The sequence below is a fragment of the Gopherus flavomarginatus genome, chromosome 1, assembly GCF_025201925.1.
Source record: "Gopherus flavomarginatus isolate rGopFla2 chromosome 1, rGopFla2.mat.asm, whole genome shotgun sequence".
In the NCBI taxonomy this organism is placed as follows: domain Eukaryota; kingdom Metazoa; phylum Chordata; order Testudines; family Testudinidae; genus Gopherus; species Gopherus flavomarginatus.
This window is the reverse complement of record NC_066617.1, coordinates 269,721,582-269,745,867: the sequence shown is the minus strand read 5'-3', so window position 1 is coordinate 269,745,867 and position 24,286 is coordinate 269,721,582. Positions and strand designations below refer to the sequence as shown.

At 43.3% G+C, this 24,286-nt stretch overlaps 1 protein-coding gene across 1 annotated transcript; it reads right to left on the bottom strand.

Moving 5' to 3' along the window:
• Window positions 1-543: 543 nt before the first annotated feature.
• On the bottom strand, window positions 544-20,273 carry LOC127043587 (maestro heat-like repeat-containing protein family member 6). The gene is made up of 15 exons (XM_050937559.1): window positions 20,224-20,273; window positions 18,118-18,544; window positions 13,577-13,729; window positions 12,355-12,509; window positions 11,708-11,876; window positions 9,205-9,374; window positions 7,417-7,551; window positions 7,172-7,286; window positions 6,688-6,831; window positions 6,146-6,325; window positions 4,807-4,962; window positions 4,288-4,380; window positions 3,865-3,967; window positions 3,476-3,541; window positions 544-941 (listed from the first exon to the last, which is right to left on the bottom strand). The coding sequence occupies exons 1-15, from the start codon at window positions 20,271-20,273 to the stop codon at window positions 544-546; spliced, it is 2,514 nt and encodes an 837-aa protein (XP_050793516.1).
• Between the last annotated feature and the right edge of the window lie 4,013 nt (window positions 20,274-24,286).

Below are 24,286 nucleotides of genomic sequence, written 5' to 3'. Positions count from 1 at the left end.
CCACTTTTGTCAGGAGGGGAACCCAGGCCATCCCTCTCCACTGAGTTCTGGTTCAGGGACCCTTTAACAAGCGGTCAAGATCTGACTACACAGACCCTTGGCTGCCTCTCTGGACCACCTCCTACCTTGCTCTATCTTGTGCCTCTGCCACAGACTCCTCTTGGGCTCACAGGGTATCAGCTCCTCTTTCTTTAAATCTCTTCCCAGGCTCACTGTAGGTCTTAGTGCTTTCTGCCCAAGCAGTGAGTTCTGCTGCCGGAGAGGTTTCTCTGTTCCCCTGGCAGGGCAGTTTCTGACTCAGCTGGAGTTTTCCTGCTCTCTGCAGGACCCCTCTCCCATGGAGAATCCTAGAGGACTCACTTCCTCCCACTCTCTTTTCCAGCTGCCTTGGGCTACCTTCCTTCATGGATGCTCTGTCTGCCAGCAGTCCCAATCCGCATCCTGACTCCAGCCAGGCTTCTCTCACTGAGTAAGAGTCAGCAATTTGCTTTTCTTCCTGGTCAGCCCCAACAGGGCTGGGTTCTGTCCCTTTAACTCCCTCCTCTAGGCGTGACACCTATTGCCAGTATAGCAGGGCAAGGCGGATTGAGCCCACAGGTTCTTATTAACCCCTTCTGGCCCAGCGTGGGTTTGATACCTCCCATCACAAACATCAGTGAACATTCTTGGTTGAATTGTCCAACTTTTACAGAAAAACAACCCCAAAGAACAAACAAACAAGGCAATTTCTCTGACGTAATGATCTAACAGAGGAATGCTGGCAATAGTTGACTGCATTGTTAATTGCTGGATGTTACTATTATAAAATAAAGTTCTAGGAAGATGGAGAAGATAATTTTCACTGAGAATTGCACACGTTACTGATTCCTGATCTATCTTGAGGTGGATGGTGATCATCGTGTGGACAGAGGCCTCAGGATCAAGCAGCAAATCCGCAAGAACTGAAATATAGAACAAAGTCCAGTTAGAAACACAGCACAAAAACCTTAACAATTTCTCACAGAAAAAGTCTCCACTAGAATTGGCCATAACATTTTTAACACAACTTTTTTTTAGTCAGAAAATGCAATTTTCCTTGAAACCGCAACTTTTTGTAGAGCTGTATCGATTTTGATGATATATATTTAATAGGAAGATTTCTGAGGTGGACTCTCTGGTCAGTTAGGAGTAGGAGGACAGCAAACCTCACTTTTCAATCTGAAAATGGGCATTTCAACAACATTCTGTTTTGTGAAAACTTTCAAAAAGTTTGGTTTTCATTCCAACTCAGAATGAAAACAAAGTTTGAAACCTCAAAGTCTTCATGAAACAAAATTGTTGGCATCCGGCCAGCTCTAGTCTCTACCTTTTTCTGACTGTGACCTAAATCCAGTATATCCCAGGTACCTCCTGAATCCTCCCCTTCCCCTGTTCCCAATATCCTAGTTGGCACCTACTCCTTGTATCCTATAGACTACTCCTTGTATCCTATAGGCTCCTCTGTGACTGCACAGGAGATGCCATTATTCTAAAGATGACTCATCCAGTGCTTTCTTTTTTCACAAGATATTGGTTTGGAATACAGGATCTGCAGTGGAGAACTGGAGAAGTTGCCAGGTTTTCAGAAGGGATGTGATGGATCCCTTCAAACATCTGAGAAAACCCTACCTGGGTTCCTCAATGAGCTACATCGCTCTAGATTCAGAGATACAAAACTGCACACAGTATACGATATCTTGTAATCAATTGAAGCTTTGCCACTGATTTCAGTGGGCACTGGATCTAAGCCCTATTTATTTATATTTCACTATTTTACTTGTAGGGCTTCTGACTGTTCCTTAGTTCTCTGATTTTAAGCTTTGGCTCTATGACACTTTATATTAGAAATGCAGAAACTTCAAAAAGTTCAGTGGTTTGACTTAGAGCCTTTCCAACACCTCCTCTACACTTTCTGAGCCTCTTGGGTTTGTAAATTTTGGGGTGAAAATTTCAACAAACCAGCATTGCTTGAGATGTGTTTTCCTGGTTGTGGGTCCAGCTTTACATATAAGCACAAATATTGTCACAGCTAATGGAAAGTCTCCTTTAGTTCAGAAGATAGGGCTTGTGCTTTTGGAGAAGGACCTGAATTTGATAAAGATTATGAATATTAAGTCTTTTGTAGTCCTGGATCCATTACACCAGCACTGTGACAATAACTGAGGTCATTGCTCATTTTTGCATGTTTCTATTAGACAAAATGAGGCAAAGCTTACCACAGGAAGCAGCAGGCCATTTTACATGGTGCTGGGTAAGACCTGCATACTCGCTCCACCTCCTGAGTGGCGACACTGGCAACTGTCTGGATTGATAGTTCTGATTCTAATGGTAAAGACATCAAAGCTGAACCAAAGAGCAAAGGGCAGGGCAGAACTGCTGCATAAAGACAGAAATGACCTGGATCACCAGTCCCAGCTACCATGGGGACTCCTGCATGATCATTCACACATCCTAGAAGCCTCTCCACCCCCACTGTCACATGTGACTTGGAGAGCTCTTTCTAGTCTTATTCTTAAGTGACTTTCATTGAGTGCAGCCTGCTCTCATCTCATCTTGTGTGAACTTTGAAGCCTGATCTCTTTCTAAATGTCATGTTACTACTCCATGGGTGAGGGAGGGGGAGAGGTTCCAGAGGCTGGTCTGGAATAGATGATGATGATGATTGATGGAATCATATACATAAAAGCTACAAAAAGTCTATGATTAAGTTATCTATGCTGTGGTAGTCCAACCTGTAACCCAAAGGCCACTTGTAAACCTCAAGCCTCTAAACTGTGGCCCTTGAAGGTGACTGTTTTAAGAAGAGAACTTGTATTTGATTATGAATGTAACAGTGTTATCTGAACTGCATCCTGTGGTTTTTAAATGCCTGAAATAGGGAAAAGTAGGTAGGGGGTACCACCTCCCCATTTGCTTCCGACCACCCCATCTGCAGCCCAAGGAGCTCAGCAGCTCACCCAGTGGATTGGAGAGAGTAACTCTGGGTGTTTTTTGCTTGCTTCCCTGCTGAGCAGTTAGAGCCCCAGGGATAGAAGGATAAGTGCTCTACTCACTCTGCCTGAGACTAGGGGAGTGCCTAGCACACAGCGACCTAGGGCAGTCAAAGGGAGGGTGTGGTGGGGAGATGAGAACCAGCAACCAGTTATGGCACCCTGATTCTCTACCCTGATAAAGGTTAGAGCAGGCCAAGGGTGCCTCTAACTTGTGCTAACTGCCAACCCTCTCCAAGAGAGAGTGCAAGGTAAAGGAGGTTGCTTTGACCTGCACTGGGGCAGAGAATCAGGAAATCGCAACGGGTTGCTGGTTCTCAGCTTGCAATTGTCACACAAGGTTGACATGAAGATACCACAGTTGAAGTGAAGGATGGACATGTGCAGTCACAGACAGATATATGTAGATGTCTGTGTTTCAATGCCAAGGAAGCACACTTGGTTTTAAATGGTAAGTCATTACTTACCACACTGCAATAAATCCATGGCTTCCTTTTCCACTAGACTGTATTCCATATGCTGGATTATGACGTCTAGAGGTAAATAAAAACAATTAATGTCACATAACATTTCATACCCTCCAGTAAAATCTCTAATATTTTGTTCTGCCACCAAACTCCTAGATAATGAGGTGGATATCTGGAAAGTGGTTTAGGGGTAGTGTAGTATGAATAACAAGAGATGTTAAGGGTCTAATGCGTTTCCTCTATTTTTGCATAAACTCTAGTGTTAAATCCTTCAGGTGATGGAAATCAAGACTCTTGGAACTAAGGGATTAGCTCTTGCTGCTGTAGGAAATAGTCCTTGTTAAGGGTGGTGATGGAAGCTGAATGAGATCAAATAACTTAGTGTTCACCTATGAATATGCCGGCAGCTCTTCCTGAAGAAGTCCATGGGCTTCTGAGATACTCTTGGGCCTGGTGTAAGAAGCTCCATAGTCTTCCTGGGTATTGCTCGATCTGGAAAAAAACAAAGAAAAATCTCAAATTAGTGAAGAGCAAACATCCTTTTAGTACCTATATTCCACAAACCTATGCGTAGTGCCTATCAACAAACAATCCTTTCCAAACAAAACTTTTTATGACTGGATTACCCCCAAAGAGTAGAAATACCAGATGGCGATGCTGTGGAACTTCATGAGCCACGTCAGGTGATGTACTGGAGGAGATGGAAGTCCCTCACAATTTAAAAAGGAAGTTTATGTATGTTACCCTTCTTTTCTTCCCACACCACTGAAAAAGCAACATGCAGAATGAAGGAAATCCCAGAGTTCCCTTACAAGATGCTCACAGAGAGTGTCCCAGGACTCCTGGTTGTCATTTAAGGTCCATCCCAAGAAGATTTTACACTCCTGTAAGGTGTCTGTACAGCTCTACAAAAGATGAGACAAGAAGGGTTTCTAGAGTTAACCGAGAGGAAAACTGATAATATTATCAAATAGGTGACAACTGAGAATGGAAATCCAGTTGAAATGAATATTAAAGGAAGGGCTCAGTAGACCATATTGTTCCCCCTGGCCTTTAACATACTTTTGTTCATAGCGATCATAGGGAAGTAGTCTGTTAGGGGCCATATAGTTGTCTGAGCCATTCATATCCCTCTCTTCCTGGTAACGGAATAGATTCTTAATCTCCACTTCACTAATGACCTGCACAGAATGTATGATAGCATGAAAACCAGGAGTCTTGGGATATTATCATGAAAAAGGTGAGGTGATGCAGCCTTGGGAGTTTAGCAGGAAGGTCTGAAGATCAGGCTTGTAGTGTTGTGCTGTGAAACTTATGGCAGTGGCATTTACCTTGATCACATCAAGATGCTGTTGCTGCAGATTCAGCAGCAGTGGGACCATACTGCTGAGGACCTGTTCCTGCATGAGGGATTTATCTTTCCTATTCAGGGCCCTGAGCAGATCCCCAAAAAGCTCAGTTGCAGCACAGCATATTTTTTGCCTCTCCTGTGAATGACAAAGGAAAGAACCTCAACAAAGGGCATTTCAGTGCAATTTACTGAGTGATCCCAGCATAACGCAAACCATGGAGAGAAAATTGTTTTTTTAACTTACCAAAAGCCAGACTGTGTTTAAATGAGTTAAAGAAAGGAATGATCGAATGAATGCTAAAGCCAGAGCCAAGAACTCCCATTTGTTTCTATTTCATGTGTGTATTAGTACAGCTTGTAGTATTTAGGCCCCGAAATACAGTCAAATAAGAGAGGCATAAGATTCTAGTTTAAAGTGTTCTTTACTTTCCCTCTCCTGGGGTTTGGCCACTTATACTTTGAGGTTTTTGTAACTCGTAATGTGACCTTGGTTGTGCAAGTCATTGAACATCTGTGTCCTGGTTTTCTCATCTACACAAATGAGGATAACATTTACCTACTGCACAGGGCTTCTGTGAAGCTTAATTAGTTAAAGTTCGTAAAGCACTTAGAAGACGAAAAGGTCTCTACCCTGTAAGTGCTAAATGTTGCTGAATTAAGGAAATGGTAATATCTCCAGCATGTGCAATATCAGTGACAGATGTATGCAGGAGATGCAACACTCTCGGCCTAGGCATCTGCACACCCTATCAAGTAATACACTGTGTTTGTGTGTGTGTATGTGTGTGTGTGTGTGTATATGTATATATATAACACCAGATCTGCACACCATGCCTTTTATTTTGTTGCCTGTGATCTGTGTATGACTATAATAGCACACCCCATAGTGTATTATTGCTTATACACTCTGGGCCTGATTTTTGCCCTCACACAGATTTCATGCTGGTGGATTATCTTCCATTATCTTCAGTGGATTACTCCTCATTTGCACCAGTGAAAATGCAGACTCAGGCCCCTTATATTGCTTGAATCCAATCAGATAGGATTTTAGCCTGTCCGTAGTTAGTCTTTGTCTCCAGTCTTTATGGGAGCAAGTCTCCTTTTTCCATCAGAAATTATTCTTACCTAACGGGACCTGAAAACAGGAGTGTTCAGTTGCAACCAATACAGTAATAGACAAGAGTAGCAACAATGTTTGCTATAGAGTACGATTTGGCTTCTATTTTTATTTGACATGCACACACAAGCTTTAACACCCCTCCCCCCACAAAGGTTTAACCACACTCACTTCAACAGTCTCCCCCACCATTGTGCCTTACGTCAGCCAGGAATGGGTGAAGCTGTCTGGCAGTTTTCACAAATTCTGTGCCAAGATGGCCCTTGTGCTTGTGGCGGGTGACAATTTTGGTAGCAGCTTCAAAAGCCATCAGAATTACCTTCTCCTCAGGGTCATTAAAAGTCTTCAGGATATCAGTAAGCAGGGCTTTGACTTCTTTCTGCTGCAAGAAATGGAAATTTGCTCACATCCCTAGAAGTATAACAACAATCTCACAATCCCATAGCCATTTCTTCTAAGATGGATGGAAAGGAAGATACCCAGATACACAGCAAAGGTGCTCATCCCCCTGTAGCTGAGGCAGAGAGTATTAGAGACAGTGAGGAACAGTTATTTTTCTCCTTGAAGATTCATGGGCAGATTCTGTGGCTGTGCCAGGTATCTCTCATTGAGTCCTGACTCCCTCCAGCACTTCTTATTCTACTTTGGTAGAGGTGTGGTTTGTTTCATTGCTTTCATGGTAGGTTTAAATATCCTTGACAGTCCTCTAGAGTTTGATTTCATGTATAAACAATCATCACTCACCTTCTGCAGATGAAGTGCAACATTTCCAAGTCCAAGAAGACCAAGCCAACGGACAGTAGGACTTGGGTCAATGTGCCAATTCTTCAGGTGGCCCAGAATATATTGCTTTTTTAGTGTCACATATGTAGACTCAGTAGAAAGAAGCTAAAAAGGCAGAACACATAATAAGTAGCTGACAGGCAAATAGAAAGATTTTCCTATGGGTCATATCAGATATAAAACTTCCTGGACTTGATTCTCTGTTGCCATGCACCTTATGCGGTCATTTTAGGCCAGAACAAAGTGGATATAAGTCACACCAAATCAGAAAGGCAATATTTTATGCCCACTTTGCACTGGTATAAATGACTATATAAGGTGCAGGACAATGGAGAGATTGCGTCAGCTGAGACGTTGATGCAAATGACCCATTACTTCACTGAGCTAGCCTGAGAGTGAGCAGTTCCCAAGAATCTCAAACATTCACAGCAGATAAGAGTCTTACCCCAGTGAACAAGGCCATTGCAGTAAGCTTCTGTTTGTCATCCCTGTGGTGCAGGAGAGGGGACACCTTGGTAAACACAGCAAAATCCAGGCTCCGATAGTGTCTTACAATGGCTCTGTAGAACACACATCAAAACTTTTACTATTGGGAGAGAAAGAGTAAACAAGCCAAGGACTAGAGGATACTCCAGACAGAAACCATGTTGGCCAGCACAGCCAGATGAACTCAATGTTCCAATCACTTACCTAGCCAGAAGGAGAACTCCTTCCAGGTAAGTCTCTGGCATGGATAAAAGGTCCCAGCCTCCTGCCAGACTCACAGATTGCATCAAAGAGGATTTTTCTCTTTTAATCACAGCTTTCAGAGCCTCCACTGCACAGCTAAATTCCAGACAAGAGAGTGATAGATGAGTGATATTTGGAGACGCACCAAAACATAGATTTTGTTATGCAAAGCAATTGAAGGGCTAAACTTGCGTTTTTAATTTTTGTTTTTAAAATTTGTATTTGTTTTTAGGGGTTGTGCAATGGCCTATGGCTAAGATGCTAAGTTAATAAACTAATGTAATTAAGCCATCAGTACCACTCTCATGCACATCTTATATTATAAATGAGACTTTGATCCCCTCCTTTTTCACCACATGGTGTATTGTACTGGAAAGAGTGAGAATTATGTGACTGGCATCTCACATTATTCAAATGGTTACCAGGTAGTGGCTGGACTAGTCAAGAAATATGGCTAATGGAGACTTTATTTGGTTCCAGTAGGACAGGCTTGTGTTTTTGGAGCCAAAATTCCTGAGGTCTATGCCTTCAAATGACATATGTGTGCAGCATAGCTAACACTGATGTTTACATTTTAGCATGTTTGTTACATTTGTAGCCCTGGTGTACAGCCAAGATCTCAAACCTATGAGCACCACCATACTAAACTGCAGTAAGTGTTGGGAAAAATCCATCTGTTTAGGAATGGGTGGGATTTGAGCCCTTTTGAGGTTTACTTGGAATTTTTAGTACATCTGAACTCGAACCCCTAAGTATCTGCCTTTCTGAGTCAGGGAAGGCCAGGGGGTAGCCCCACTTCTCCTCTGTTTCATAGCAAGCATCTGCTGGGAATCATCTTGTCCCCATGCCAATTAAGCTAAGGAAAGGAATGCTGAGGATGAATTTATCTTTTGGAGGCAAACTGTCTTTTTGCATTTTTTTTACCCTAGCCAAGAAAAAACACAAACATTCCTGCTGAATGTCCTTTTGGGGTTTTGGTTCATCTCAAATGAAAACCCCAAATGAAACTCAAAGGAGTAAGAAACTCCAAAAACCACAATTGGAAGAAAGCCTCAGTATTTCCTGGAAACCCAGTGAAGCAAGATCAGCTGAGTGTTACACAGAGCTCACCTCCCTAGATTATCCCTGGCCTGGCACACAATGTTAGAAACATTTCTTTTTTCATTTCAGTTCTTTTAATGCAGCATCTTATGGCTTTTTCATGTTTTTGTTAATTAATTGTTGGCACCCAGTACATAAGGCCTTTTACACAAATAAATAAGCAGAGAAGGCAGTGAGTACAGGTATCAAAATGAGAACAAACAGAAGAGATGAAGCAGGAGAGATTCTGTTTCCAGACATTCTAATACTTTCCTTGTTATCCGCATTAAAAAAAAAAACATAGACTAACCTCCTCCCATCCCATCCTCCAAAGAACATTCATTAAATATTGATACTGTTTCTTTTGCATTAATTAAAGCCTCTTATCTCAAACCCATCAGGGAGCATTATTCTAAGAGATTGCTCTGACAGAAATATTCTTCCAGGGGTTAGGCCTGACTGGAGAATTGTCTTCTAAGTGGGGTGTCCTAAACACTGTCCTCAGAATTTCCCCTATGTAGATCATCCCATAGGAGAGTTGCTAAATCAGAAGTTCCTCTAGTGCAGAGGTTCTCAAACTATGGGGCCATGGCTTACCACTGAGACTTTGATGATGGTGATTCACAGAAATAGGATTATGCACCTAATTAGCACCTTGTCAGAAATTACCTCACAAAGCTGGATGTTTGGAACCTGTCCTCCCAGCCACATACCACCTTTGGGAGGCTCACCAGGTAATGCAGCTGAATGATCAGGAAGATTAACACAGATACATAAAAGGCATCCATAGGCACTGTGCATTCTTTATTACTGAATATTATGCATAGGGCCCTTGTTGCCTGAAAAAGATAAAAATTAGACACAAATTTAACTCTAAAATCCTCCATTTCACTCCAACATTTCTTTTTCTCTGCCACAAATATGCTTTGTTCCTCTCCTGACTCACAGTAAATCACAGAAGATGGAACTGTGTCCCCTGAAATATTGTCATTAGAGCAGCCAGAACACAGCACTACCATGCTACAAAGGCCCAGCTTTGATTTGCATCCCGGTTACTTGTTTCATAAACTGCAGGGCCTGGTTGTACTGAGGAAGTGTGAGAGTCCTAAAAAGAGAGGTGCCAGAACATAGTTCTGGAACTATCTTTTCTACGTGATACTACCAGAAGTACCAGAATGTCCTCCAAAAGTGCCAGAGCGGCATTCTGGAGCATTCCAGTATGACAGGAGATCTACTCAGGGCTTGGCTTCACTTGCAGTTGTAGAGCGCTGGGAGTTAAACCAGCCTTCAGAGACTGCAGCAGGGAAAATGCTGCTGTGTGTTTACACTGTCAGCTGCAAGTGCTCTGGCATGGCCGCATTAGCAGCTCTTGCAATGCCACAAAGAGCAGTGCATTGTGGTAGCTCTCCCAGTGTGCAAGTAGCTGCAATGTGCTTTTCAAAGGGGGTGGGGTGGAGTGGAGTGTGACAAGGACTGTGTTGTGTGTATGTGGGGCGAGAGACAGTGTGTTCTGGGGGGCACAGAGTGTGTCAGCATGCTGTCTTGTAAGTTCAGACAGCAGCAGACCTCCCTCCCCTGTACCACTTCTCTCTCACACACACTCACAACAGCACAGTAATGGTTGCTTTGTCCCAGAGCAGACAAGCATGCCGGTTGTCAGAAACGGAGCATTGAAAGGGGATACCCACATGTCTGCAGCCGAATTCAAAACAATGACAAGAGTGGCCACTTGACTTCAGGGGATTATGAGATGTTTCCAGAGGCCAATCACAGCGCAGTAATGCAACACGTCATCCACACTGACACCTGGGCATTTCAGCTGGGGTGCAGCAAGCTTTATGCTTCTCATGGAGGTGGATTATCAGGAGTGCTCCAGCTGCAGAGTCCTGGTGCTCTAAGTGCCTTGCCAGTGTGGACACTTCAGGAGTTAGAGCGCCCGGGGCTGATTTAGTGTGCTCTAACTTGGAAGTGTAGCCAAGTCCTCAAGTCTGCTTCACAGTGAACCCCTTGTTGAATGAGTAGCTGATGTCATGACCTACAAAAGTACTCATGTTCCGTGCTCCTGTAAGAAGGTTAACGTCTTGGGTGAGGAGAGAGACAAAGCAGGAAAAGATGAGGAAGCTGTCATGGCTTTGGCAAGGACATGAAGGACCTCTCTCGTTTCCCTGTGCCATGGAGCTATCTCTCTCCAATCTCAGACATACAGTACTGAGCATATTATACATTTCTTTCTTGGTGGAGGGAGGCCATATATTGTTGTAGTAGTAACATGGACCCTTCTTCCATTTCTCTGGCCTGTGGGTTGTTTGGGTCTCCAGCTAAATTAAGACCAGGTCTACAGCAGGAGCATTTTGATGGTATATATACCAGTGTACTATACCAGCAAAGAGCTCCTAATGGGGATGCAGCTCATACCAGCAAAACTGTGCTTTTGCCAGCACAGCTTATTGCTGTCCTCCTGAGAGACATAACCTATGCTGGTAAAAATGCAGTTTTACTCTTATAATTACATCCACCCTGGGGCTTTTGCTTGCACAGCTATGTCATTTAGAGATCACTGCTCATCCTACCCCCAGCTGACATAGCTACATCAGCAAAAGTTTAGATCTGGGTTAAATTTCACCCCTTTCAATAAACACTGACCTGCCCTTCCAGAAAAAGTCCAAACAAGAAATCTACCCTTTCTCGGGGTTCTTCCTTCCCCAGTGTTACTCCACAAATAATACCTGACCCATTCTTCAGCCACTCTGGTCTCAGGGTCTCTGCCAATGTTTACAATGAAATTCCATCCCAATGCAATGGAGGGAGGTGAGGAGGTAAAGGGGAGATTTTGACCAGCCTCTGCTATAGGTTGAGACCCTAAATGTATCTCAAAGTGCTATCCATCACTAAGGACCCCAGTTCCAAAACGCCAAAGCAGACCAATTTCCCCTACCCTCGGTTTCTCCTTCCTTGCTGCTCAGTTCTGGAAAGGCTCCTGCAGCAGTAAAAGCTACCATCCAAGAGCTGTCCTAGAAAGACCCAGCAGCATATCATGTTCTCTAGGTCTCTCCATCTTCCAAGGAATGAGAGCTCCCTGCAGAGGTTTCCATGAAGTATATAACTCCCAGGTAGCCATCTAGATAAGTCTGAAAGCTGGGGGTAGGAGGGTAATATTTGGGTTATTACTTACAGCTAGAGGCAAAAGAGAGGCATTATCCTCAAAGTTATTTCTTGACTCAGAGGTTTCATTCTTCTTGAGGTATGGTCTTCTTTTTAGCATCTCCAGGAGCTCAGCAAGCACCCGGAGCCTGACACTTTTTTTGGCTCTGCCTAGGGCCTCCCAGATCTGACTGACATGGCTGCAGATTCGAAAACACAGGAATATGTGATTGACAGATCTCTTCACAGTCGTACTGCGCTAGTAAGCAGAGCTATGGCCATGAGTGGCCGTCAGTGAAGGAACTGGACCTTAGTTTTGGAGTAGCACAGTTGGGAGCTGAGACATAGGTTTAGTAACTGGGATCATGCAGTCTTCTGTAGAAAAAATTGCTGTCCTTCAACAGGGCGTGGAGGAACACCCTGATAGCAGAAGGCACTCTGAGTCTGCATCATAACAAAGTTGACAGGGATTATCAGACTTCTGCTGCTCTATTTGGATTTCTTGTTTTTAATTACAAACCCTATTTTACATATCAAAGAGTCATTGGGATGAACTCCCAATGGTATTCAGCATCCTGTTCCTCCTAGCTTTCCATCTATGGGGAAGTGGATTGAGACCAGATTCCTCTGTCCTCACTCAGCTCTGGAACCATGAAGGGAGCAGTGCAGCAATTTTACCTGTCACATGGGAGCGAGAGTCTCAGTAGGGCTGAGACTACTTCTCTTGTGTGCTTTTCAGCTAGTAAACACACAGCACTCATAGCTGCCTGTCTGGCACTGGCCTCCTCGATAGCCTGCAGGTGGAAATAAATAATATCCATGATCTCTGGCACCTGTAAAAAACAATAAAACTGTTTTAGAGACTGTTTCTTCTGTGGTTTCATTCCCCTTCCAGTTTATGCCTGAATGTAGCAATGATGAGTGTCTGGGTGGGACTGATTCATGGTGCTACAGAATACTCCTGCTGAATAACAAACAAAGCAACTCCAGGGGTCAGAAGAACTAAAGGCCTTGTGCTACAAGGTGATGAGCATATACTGTGCACGCTCAACTTCCATCAGTTTCGATAGGAATTGAGGGCACTAAGCATTTTGCAAGATTAGGCCCTGATAGAGAAACAAACAAAGGGCATATATGGGAAGATTTGCTAATCCAGTTAATCAAGTGTTACCATTGTAATTGCTGGGCTTCTGAGTAATCCTGATCTCATGTGACAATTTACATAATGATTACCCAATGACCATTTATAATTAGTAAAGTTGAATCTTTAAGGGTTCAGATATTTGCATCAGATACACATCCAAAATGTGGACACTCTTTCAAATTATCTGAACCTCCTGTATCTGCAAAACTGGATTTGAGAGCTTGAACTCTGGGTTCCGTACAGGATTTCTGGTAGTTCCTGCCTCTGTTGAGTCTGGAAATACCAGAAATGTGTTTTTTTCTTGCATTATTTTGACTTCTAGTCACATCCAGATCTAGGAAATGCAAAGATGCAGTGAAAATGAAAAACAATGAAAAGAAATACAAATTAACCAAACTATCTCAATTTCCTAAAAATGCTTTGTTTAAGGTTTGGATGATCAATTTGCTGACTCCAATTTACATCTGATATTTCAGATGCATTTTCTTGTTTTGTAGACTATACTTTTGTACAGACAGGATACAAATACTCATAGAAAGACATAGGAAAGATTTGCTCATCTACTTTTAAGCAGAACAAGAGGGGACTGCACATTCCTTGAGGAAAGAGTTTGGATTATCTTTTTAAAAAGATGATTCTGAGCCTGTGCTACAGGCTTCAAACTTGTAAAGAGAAAGACAACTCAGAGACTCTAAAGAATGCAAATTCCATCTTCTAGATCCAGAAAAGAGAATTCTAACTTTCCCAACCTCTTACCTTTTCCTTAATATTGTGCCTCTGCTCTTTCAGGACTGAGGTCAACATTACTGCAGCTGCCTGAGCATTGGTTTTCACTGTGTCTCTCAGACCAGCCACAGCTACAAGGATCTGGCTGGTAACTGTAGCCAGGGGACCAGATTCCTCATAGATCTGAAGAAACAGGGAAAAGCCTTTTGTAAATAAAAATGTAAGAATGGCCATACTTGGTCAGACCAATGGTTCATCTAGCCCAGTATCCTGTCTTCTGACAGCAGACAATACCAGATACTTCAATGGGAATAAACAGAACAGGGCAATCATCAAGTGTTCCATCCCCTGTCATCCAGTCCCAGCTTCTGGTAGTTAGAGGCTTACAGACACTCAGAGCATGAGGTTGCATCCCTGAACATATCAGCTAATAGCCATTGATGGACCTACGCTCCACAAACTCATGAAATTCTTTTCTAAATCCAGTTATATTTTTGGCCTTCATAATATCTCCTGGCAACAAGTTCCATGGGTTGACTGTGCATTATCTGAAGAAGTACTTCCTTATGTTTGTTTTAAACCTCCTGCCTATTAACGTCATTGGGTGGCCCCTGGTTCTTGTGTTATGTGAATGGGTAAATAGCACTTTCTTATTCGCTTTCCCACACCAGTCATGATTTTATAGACCTCTATCATATCCCCCCTTAGTTATTGCTTTTCCAAGCAGGGCTGGCTCTAGGTTTTTTGCCACCCCAAGCAAAAAAATTTTTTGGCTGCCTCCCACCACAGCCCTAGGCTCCCCACCTTCACTCCCCTGCTGCCTCAGCCCTGGGCTCCCCCCACACCCGCACCTCCTGCCACCTCAGCGCTGGGCTCTCTCCTTTTCCCCCCACCAGTGCCCTCCTTCCCCCACTCTCATGCCACCCCAGCCCTGGGCTCTCCCCCGCAACCTGCATCCTCCTGCTGTCCCAGCCCTGGGTCACTGGTAATTTGCTCCCAGGGCGGGTCATTCAGCAGGAATTTTGGATGTGCACAGAACACAGACAGGATTGGTTCCCATATGGTTACACAACTGCAGTAAAGTGGAACAATTTTCAGCTTGTGTGATTGGAGGATATCTGGATGCATATTATAAGACTGTCCTACATAAATGAGGGAAAGTTGAGGTGCCTTTATTATTCTTTTGTTCCACTCTTTGGGCTGGTCTACACTAGGGGGGGAAATCGATCTAAGATACGCAACTTCAGCTACGTGAATAAAGTAGCTGAAGTCGAAGTATCTTAGATCAAGTTACCTACAGTCCTCACAGCATGGGATTGACGTCTGTGGCTCCCCATGTCGACTCCGCTACTACTGTCTGCGTTGGTGGAGTTCCAGAGTTGACAGGAGCTCGTTCGGGGATTGATATATCGCGTCTAGATGAGACGCGATATATCGATCCCCAAGAAATTGATTGCTACCCGCCAATACGGCCGGTAGTGAAGACGTACCCTGAGTTTCTATGGGGAATTTGCCAATGCAGTATTACTGTCTTCCTTTTAAACAAATAAAACATTTTTAAAAAAGGGCAATAGCTGTTGAAAATAGCAATTCCAGTCCTAAAACCACTGGGAAGTATTTCTTGCTCAATTTTATCCTACTTTTTCTACAGCAAATTTCAGTGGATCAGTATATTTGATTTGGGAAAAATGAAGTAACAGCTGCCCAAATTGAGCTTGAGCACTCCTGAATTTTGAGGGTGTTCAAATCTGGAAGGCAGGTGCTAGATTCCCTTTCTGAATATTAGCTAAATCTGGAAAGGAAAAGTCAATTTCTGCTTCCATAGCTCAGAAGTGAAAATCCTCCTACATGCCTGGTACTATATCAAAAGCTGCCAAAGTCCCCTAGCAGAGCCTCCCCTCCCTTACTTTTCATTTTAAATTCTAGTGGGATCCACATACCTCCCTTGCTAGGCTTCAGATAGAGAGGGGCACTATCCATTTAGTCCACTCAATTCCTTCTTTGAGGGCTGCAAGGTGAGGTCACACCAGTATCCCTAATCCAGTCTGGGGAAGTCTTCTGAAGGGGATACCTGGGGCAAAGCCTTCTACTTCTTTGGCACACTTGTTCCCCATTCACAGTGTCACCCCTTTCAACTCATAGCAGGCTGCAGCATGGCACAGCTACCTCACTCCCTACCTCTCCCTTTCCTGTTGATAGCAGCCAAGGCATTGCTGGGAAATGTAGTTCTTTCCCTGCTCCAGGGCTGGCTCTTATAGGCAGGGAGCTAGGCAAGGAACTATAGCTTCCAGGGTCCCATGGGTTCTCAGCTCCCATGCTGGATCCCCAGCTGCTCCGTAGCTCCACTTCTGCAGGGTTGTGAGAAGGGAGGACGTGAGTTTAAAAAAAAAAAAGGATGGCCAGAATGCCGCCCCCTGGAAATGTGCCGCCCCAAGCATCTGCTTGTTTTGCTGGTGCCTAGAGCTGGCCCTGTTTCCAAGCTGACTAGTCCCAGTCTTTTTAATCTCTCCTCAGAGGGAAACTGTGCCATACCCCTAATAATTTTTGTTGCCTTTCTCTTTATTTTTTCAATTTCTCATACATCTATTTTGAGATGAGGTGACCAGAACTGTATGCAGTGTTCAAGGTGTGCTTGTACCATGGATTTAGTAGTGGCATTTACTGTCTTATCTGTCTCTTTCCTAATAGTTCCTAACATTCTGTTCACTTTTTTGACTGTCACTGCACATCGAGCAGATGTTTTCAGAGAACTAGCCACAAAGATGCCAAGATCTCTTTCTTGAGTGGAAACAGCTAATTTAGTCCCTATCACTACAAATGTAGAGTTGGGATTATGTTTCCCAAAGTGAATTACTTTGCATTTATCAACACTGAATTTTATATGCCAGTTTGTTACTCAGTCACATGGTATTGTGAGATCCCCTTGTAAATCTCTGCAGTCTGCTTTGGACTTAACTGTTTTGAGTAATTTTGCATTCATCTGCAAACTTGGCCACCTCACTGTTTATCTCTTTTTCCAGATCATTTATTAACATGTTCAACAGCACTGGTCCTACTACAGATCCCTGGGGGAAACCACTATTTACCGCTCTGACAATTTCTTCCTACCCTTTGTTTCCTGTCTTTTAACTTTTACTGATCCATGAGAGGACCTTCCCTCTTATCCCATAGCTCCTTACTTTGCTTATGAGCTTTTGGTAAGGAACCTTGTCAAGGCTTTCTGAAAGTCCAAATATACTATATCCACTGGATCACTCCTGTCCACGTTTGTTGACCTCCCTCAAAGAATTCTAATAGACTGGTGAGGCATGATTCCTTTTATAAAAGACATGCTGACTCTTCCCCAACAAATCATGTTCATTTATCTGTATGATAATTCTGTTCTTTACTATAGTTTCAACCAATTTGCCTGGTACTGAAGTGAGGCTTACCAGCCTGTAATTGCCAGGATCGCTTAAGGAGCCCTTTAAAAAAATGGTGTCACATTAGTTATCCTCCAGTCATCTGGTACAGAAGCTGATTAGAGTGATAGGTTACATACCAAAGGTAGTAGTTATGCAATTTCATATTTGAGTTCTTTCAGATGACTTACATCACCTGCATTCAAAAGACTGATACTACCAGGAGTCTAGTTAAAGCCTGAATTGGAGAGGAAGCTTCTTTCCTGGTGTCAGATGAGTTATAAAATCTCACAGCAGGTTTCCTTAATCTTTAATGTCATAGTTTATAAAATGGTTTGAACTGTATGAGATAGGTGTACAAAAAGAAGGTCCAGAGCATGCAGGATAAGTGTGTGGAGGGAAAATAGGGCCAGTAGCATGCAGATAAGGGCCAGAAACCTGCAGGAGTAGATGTGTGAAGATAAGGGCCAGAGCATGCAGGGAAATGTGTGCATAGAGAGGACCTTGTTGTATGTAGGGTTAAGTGAGCAGAGAAAGAGCCTCAAGCGTGCAGAGAGTTGACCAGGAGCATACAGACAAGATGCTCTGAGCGTGTGGGAACAAACAGGCCAAGTGAAGGCATGGGGCATACAGAGAGAGGGCTGGAGAGTGAGAGGCAAAGAAGCAGGTGTGAAAGTAATAAGAACCACTTACCAGTACTGGGGCCCAGCTCCGGGCCCCGGGAAGGGGCATGGACTTTGGAAGAAGGGACATGGCCTCTGGCGGAAGAGGCAGGGCTGGGGTCAGCCTCCCCCAGCCAGCCCATCCATGCTGCCTGGCCTGCGCTGTCCAGGGCTCCAGTGGTGATTTAAAAGGGCCTGGGACTCCAGCTCCTGCTACGATATTGACGGCAGTGGCCAGGAGCCCAGGGCCCTTTTAAATTACTGGCCCCGGGGCAGCTGCCCCTCTTACCCTGTGTCGGCGGCCCAGGGGAGGGGGAAGAGGCAGCGATGTTAAAGTGCTGCTGTGGCAGCACTTTAAGGAGGGTCCTTTGCCGCAGCAGTGTTTTAACATCGACTGCGCACAGGCTGGTACCGGCTTCTTACCAGTATGCTGTACCAGCCTGTACCGGTCCACTTTCACCCGTACAAAGAAGCCATGATTTGCATAATAAATGGTGAATGTTTGTACCTCACAGTTGCTTTTCTCTTCCTGCTGTGGGGAGACATCTATATTAAACCCACGATATGTCTTTGCGCTTTCCCCTTCTGCCCTGATATTCTCTTTTTCCTTCTCCTGCTGCAGGGTGATGCTTTCTGCCTCCTCCATTATAATACGGGGCTCAGGCTCTAGTTCACCAGTTAGAACCTTCTCCTGCACCACTGTGTGTCTGATTTTCCTTTTCAGCACACAGCGTTTCTCCTTCCCATGAGCAATGCGCTGAGATGTTTCAAAAGTTGCCTGCTGCTGTTGGTTCCCAGTGTTTGCCTCATTCCCCAAGCGCAGCTGTATATTTTCATCTAAGAAGATGATCTCTGGTTCTCTGATGGGAACCTTCTTCAGCTCCAAATAGATAATATAGGTTGTTTTGATGAATTTCTTTATAGCTAATGCCATCCTACAAGCAAGACAGAAAGAAAATCCACCCATTTTTATTCCTACCACAGAAAGTCTAGTGAAAACGGTATAAGACTGGGAGCCAAAAGCTCCTTATTCTAATTCTAACTCTGCCACTGCCGAACTATGTGTAGCCTTCGGTGCATCCTTTTGGCCAGAATTCCCAAACTTGGGCGCCATTGACTTCAAAGGAAATTGTAGATACTCAGCATCTCTGATAATCAGTGTAGGAACACAAGAAATGCCAGATTGGATCATACTTAGGGTCCAACTACTTAGTATCCTGTCTCCGACAGTGGTCAGCACCAGCTGCTTAAGAGGAAGGTGCAAAAACCTCGCAGTAGGCAGACGTGGGGTAATCTGGCCTCCACATTATGTCTCATCTTAATCTCTAATAGTTAGAGATGGGTTTAAACCCAGCAAAGTTTTCTATCCCTTCCAACATTCTTATCATCAATTACAATTCTGGATAACTTAAGGCATTCAAGTTTGAAATGTTGGCCCTAAATCATTGAGGCCTCAGTTTCCTGTTTGTAAAATTGATATAATAATTACCTACCTATTATGCAGGGGTGTTAATTAATTTTTTTTAACTATGTATGGTAAATTTAAACCTTTCTCTTTCTATGTTAGTAACATACATTTCTACCAGTGGGTATACTTTGCTCGTGAGAATGTCTTTGTTTCCAAATATTAATTTATATTAATTAAAAGTTGATATACCAAGACAATTTTCACCATAAAATATTTCCTATTTGTTTCAAATTCAAAGGGACATACTGACTAACGTGCTGTTGAGATAAGATTGCACAGACTTTCCAAAAATATTAGAAGCTGCCATTAATGACTAGCATTTTATTTTGCTTTGGAACAGTTGAGCTCACAGATGCTTCCAGTGCCAAAACGAGGTACCACATAACAGACATTTCTTCATCCAGACAAGGACTAGAGTTTCAGTCATTCAAATTCTCACTTCACTAATTATGTAGTTCAAAACTCTAAGTTTAAAATTTAATGTTTTTTAATTGCCATTCCCAGGGGACATTGCTGTCTGCTCAAATATTGGATATGTTCAGGTCAAAGAATTTTCCCAGCTATATCCTCTGTAAGAATTTTACTTCAAATTCTATTTCCCAGCCAGGAAACTGGGAGCTACCTCAGGAAATCTGGCATTCAAGAAAGTCTCAGCCTGGGGAAGGCTGGCTGCTGGTAGCAAACAACTCTGAGGATGGCATCAACCTGGTAACTCTCACCTGGAAACTACAGAACTGGGGGGAAGTAGCCAAGTGAAAACTGCATGAGCGATGGCACATCGAAGCTGATGATATCAGATTAGATTGGATGAGAATAACAGAGAGTTAGAGAGAGTAAAAACCATCAATCCGTATTGGGTAGCAGTGCAGGGCTCCAAGGTCAGGGCACAATGGACAGGAATGTCACTCACGGGTAGCGTGGTTACCAAGAAAACAAATTTTTGTTTTAAAATTAAATGAAAAAAACATTGTGAAACCAGCGCCACAAAGTGACCCTGCAACCTACTATTAACAGTGTGGTATATGTCCTCACTCTGTGTCCAGGCCAAAAAGGATATGAGTCTGTTATAGTTTCCAGCTACAAGACTCAGTCCTTTAAGTGAAGCAGTATCTCTTAGCTTAGCTTTTAGCTCTGTGCAATACTCACTCACAATCAAGATGGTGGCCATCATGCCACAAAAGAACAGAAAGCAACATGGAAGAGGCCAGACAGACCCTGCATGATATTCACAAGCTGACAGTAATTGCCACCTGGAGAGCACGAGGGCAAATGATGGCTGATGGGATCAGCACAGTAAATGCCATGTGGGGATGCAGAATGTGCGTAGAAGCATCTGGGTAAATGGGAAGATCCACTTATATGTCTCAGATGATGGGATGCAGAGTAATACTGTGTGTCTCCAGTTTGATTTCTGCAATCAGGAAAGCAGCATCTGTCTTAGTGGAAGTAAAGCAATCACTTGGGGCTGGGCTAGGGAAGGTTCTCACCAGTGGTTAAGCGGCAGGAGCATGGCACAATAGACTCACTTGTGTCACAAGTGTTATGGTTACCATGGCAATGGCTAGGTGATTGCTACTGAGCGTGTGACAATCTCCTCAAGGCACCCAGAACCATAAACTACTGTGTTACCTCTCTGCCTCAGCAAGAGAGCCCTTTGCTGGAGCTTAAACAATAATACAAGCGTGTGTTGGGGGAGTGTGAGAGAGAGACAGAGTGTGTCTGAAGGAAAGATAGAGGGTGTGCTGGGGCAGTGGGAGAGACAGTGTGCTGTCACTTTAAGCTCAGCACCCACCAGTCTGAAGGTTTGTTCAATCTAGCAGCAGCAGCCACCAGCTCCCACTTGTGACCCAGAGGCAGCAGCACAGGCTCCGGTCCCCCCACCCCAGATCAGCAAAGACCAGGTACACAGGTAAGGGGATGTTGATACCCCAGCATTAGCCCCCCTGCCCCTGCACAGCAGACAGGAGGGTCCCAGGATCAGCATGGCCAGGGGCAGCTCCAAGCAGGGGAAGGGGGCAGGAGCAGGGGTGCCAGAATGGGGGGGGGTGGGGGTCAGGGGGCCTGGCCCCATCACTTTTAAAAGTGGGAGGGCTATGCTGTAAGGGCAAGTGATGGGGGGAGTGGACAGAGAGGAGCAATCAGGGAGCAGGGTCTTGGGGGGGAAGAGGTGATGCGAAGGCAGGGGACTCAGTGAGGAGGGACGGCATGAGGGCAGGGGCACATGGGAAATGGGCCGTGGTTCCCCCCTACTTTTTAGGGAGGAGCAGGAGCAGCAGTGGCTGCAGATGGCTGAAAAGCAGTGCGGGGAGGAGGGACATGAAACCCCTGCTCTGGAGGTGCCCCCTGAGCAAGATGCACCTTGGGTGGTCACCCAGCCTGCCCACTGCTGAGACTGGCCCTGGTTACAGATTTTAAATTAAACTGATTTCATAATATCAGTAAATATCCATAATTCCTCATAGAGTATTAATACCTACATTTCACAATGAGATTAGTCACCAGCTTTCATAAAAGACTTTACTCGATCCATTTTTATAGTACAATAATATTACATAGAATCAGTTGGTTTCAATTGCTTATTCTTTGGATGGAGTTCATATCCCCTGTTCTCCCCTGGGATGGCTGGACTCTGATTGTCACAGTGGGGCTCTTGGCTCAGGCTCTGATTCGGCTCCTATTTAAGTCATTGGCACAACTCATGGTGCAGGATGAGGCCACATATAAAGATTAAAACTGATTTTCCTGTTACTGACTTTCTCACTCTTAGAAGAGTTATTATTTCCCTACATGTAATTTTCTGGGACCTTGGAATTCATGGAGGACTTTGGTGGACTAAAGTACTGAGCTACACGACGAGTGAGATGAGTGACAGGTCAAATACAGATGCAAGAAACTGGAACGTTTTTCTTGAAAATCAGAGAGCTTAATCTGAGAACTGTTCACTCAATAATTTAGGGGAAAAAGCTGGAGAATAATTTAAAAGTTTTAGCCTGTACACCCTTCAGGCAGGGATTGACTCTATTCTGTTTTTGTACACAGAACTATGAACCCAGGATAATGGGGCCCAAGGTCTGACTGGGCATCATGATCATGATCATCATGATCATCATCAAATTTGGTACCAATCAGTATAAGATCATAAATAATGACATTGCAAAAAGAGAAAAAAGGGCATGTTTGCTGATGCCTGAGATGACTTACCTGTCTGGATGCAAGAAAGAAGCAAGAAGAGAAGGTACACTGTCTGAGACTCAGAATTTGGCCAAATTTGGGCAGTTTTCATGTGGACATCCATAGGTTTATTGCTCGCACCAAGGTGAACCCCTCACTTTCGAGTCCCTGCTCCAAGCATGAACATGGTAGAACTGCTCAATGAAACAGCTTTATAAGAATTTTTAACATGGGTAAAACAATGTACTTTTTCTGAATCTCACCTGAGACTCATTTCAGCTGAAATTTTCCAAAAAGAATTCAGCCTACGCCGACATCGAGCAGGGAACATTTTAGCCCAACTGGTTAAAGTTTGGCAGAGTTAAATGCAATTGAAAACAGGCTGTTATGGAGAGTGTTGGACAACCTTAACTGTAGGCTTCAGTATAGTGTGTTGCCTATAAGATCTTATTTTTTTTAGCTCAGAAGCCATTTTTCTCGATAAACAGAAATATCCTTGAATAAAACCAACAGCGTGACTTCTTAAAAATACAGGAAATAAAGCTTTGCAAACTCAACCTAGATTTGTCCAATAACAATTTACAAGGCTTGGAAAAAGCACAAAATACACACCATTTGTCTTCCCCCCACCATCAGCAGCACTCTCCTTTTTGAGTCATTAATGAACCGATACCCAGCATGGTTGTAGGGAATGCTCTGTTGCATGTTCAACTCTGTTGAATTAAATGTTAAATCAAAGTTTAACAGCTTGTGTTCATTACAGAATCCAGGTCACTTTTTATAAGAGACTGTGTGCTAGCTTTGGTGTTCTGACCAAATCCAAATTTCACTAGGTACATATTTCTTACTTAAAAACTCCTGAAATTTCAATTCTTTTCCCCTTTCCCATCCTTATTGTATATGTAATGCTGCTGCACACCGTTAATCGGCTCAGCGATTTCTCCCCAAGAATTGGCTGCACTTCAGGGCAAGTGAAATTACTTCTGTACTGTAGATGTAAAATTCAAAAGCATTTTAGGATACTTCAATATAGAAGTGTAATAACATAAATATTATGGAAAGGATGAAGCATAATTGTAGGATTTGTTCAACAGCCCTTGACAGATGTGAATCCGAGTGGGTGTACATGAAACATTTCAAATAGTACCTTAATTTTTTGTCTGTTTGAAAAATACTGGGATCATAATTTCACCTGTAGATATCAGCGCTATAAATAGAGTGAGACAAAAGAAAATGAGATGTGAATGTGAATTTATAATAATATTTTGTATGAAGTCCCTGTCATTAGCATCCATCTGGACAGAGCTGATTAATTTTCTTAGCACAGGTGCAGACTTCACCATGCAGGGAATGTAAAGATTAAAGGATATTTGACAGTAGAGAACCCGGGAAGTTGAACCATCCGTGGATTTAGTACATGAACACTGACAAGAAGTAGATTGCCCTAATTTTCTATTATTTAACTTGTTATTGGTACCTCATGAAACTTCACTTTGTATGAATGGTTCAAAAATACGTTATTTTCAATGAGAACTTCTCTTTTTACTTTGAATTCCTTTCCAGAGATCCTCCTTGGGTGGCACAACTACAGCCAGCCCCATTTCGTGGGCTTGGCTCAATCTATTTCCAAGTGTTGGTCCAGGAAACATAGAGCCTAATCACAGTCAGAGTAGATGGAAATGCCTTGAAAAGAATAGAAAGAAACATGTACTCTCCAGACAACTAGAGCAGAAAGACAGAATATCATAGATACACACTAACATCTTGGATTGAAAGAAAGATACCCTTAGGATAAATTTATGAGAGTGACAATTGATTGCTGAACAAGGACATTCAACTATCAAGGATTTTGTGTTCATTATAATCTTTTTGAATTAAAGGGTTAAAGGGAAAATAGTTTCAAATATTTTAATGAATCTATAAAGTCACTAAACACTCTATTTTACATACAAATATTTAACCCACTAAATCTATGTCTACATTTAAACTGCTAACATCTGTGGCCCTGCAGCTTGGCTGCTGTATTGCTTCAGCGTAG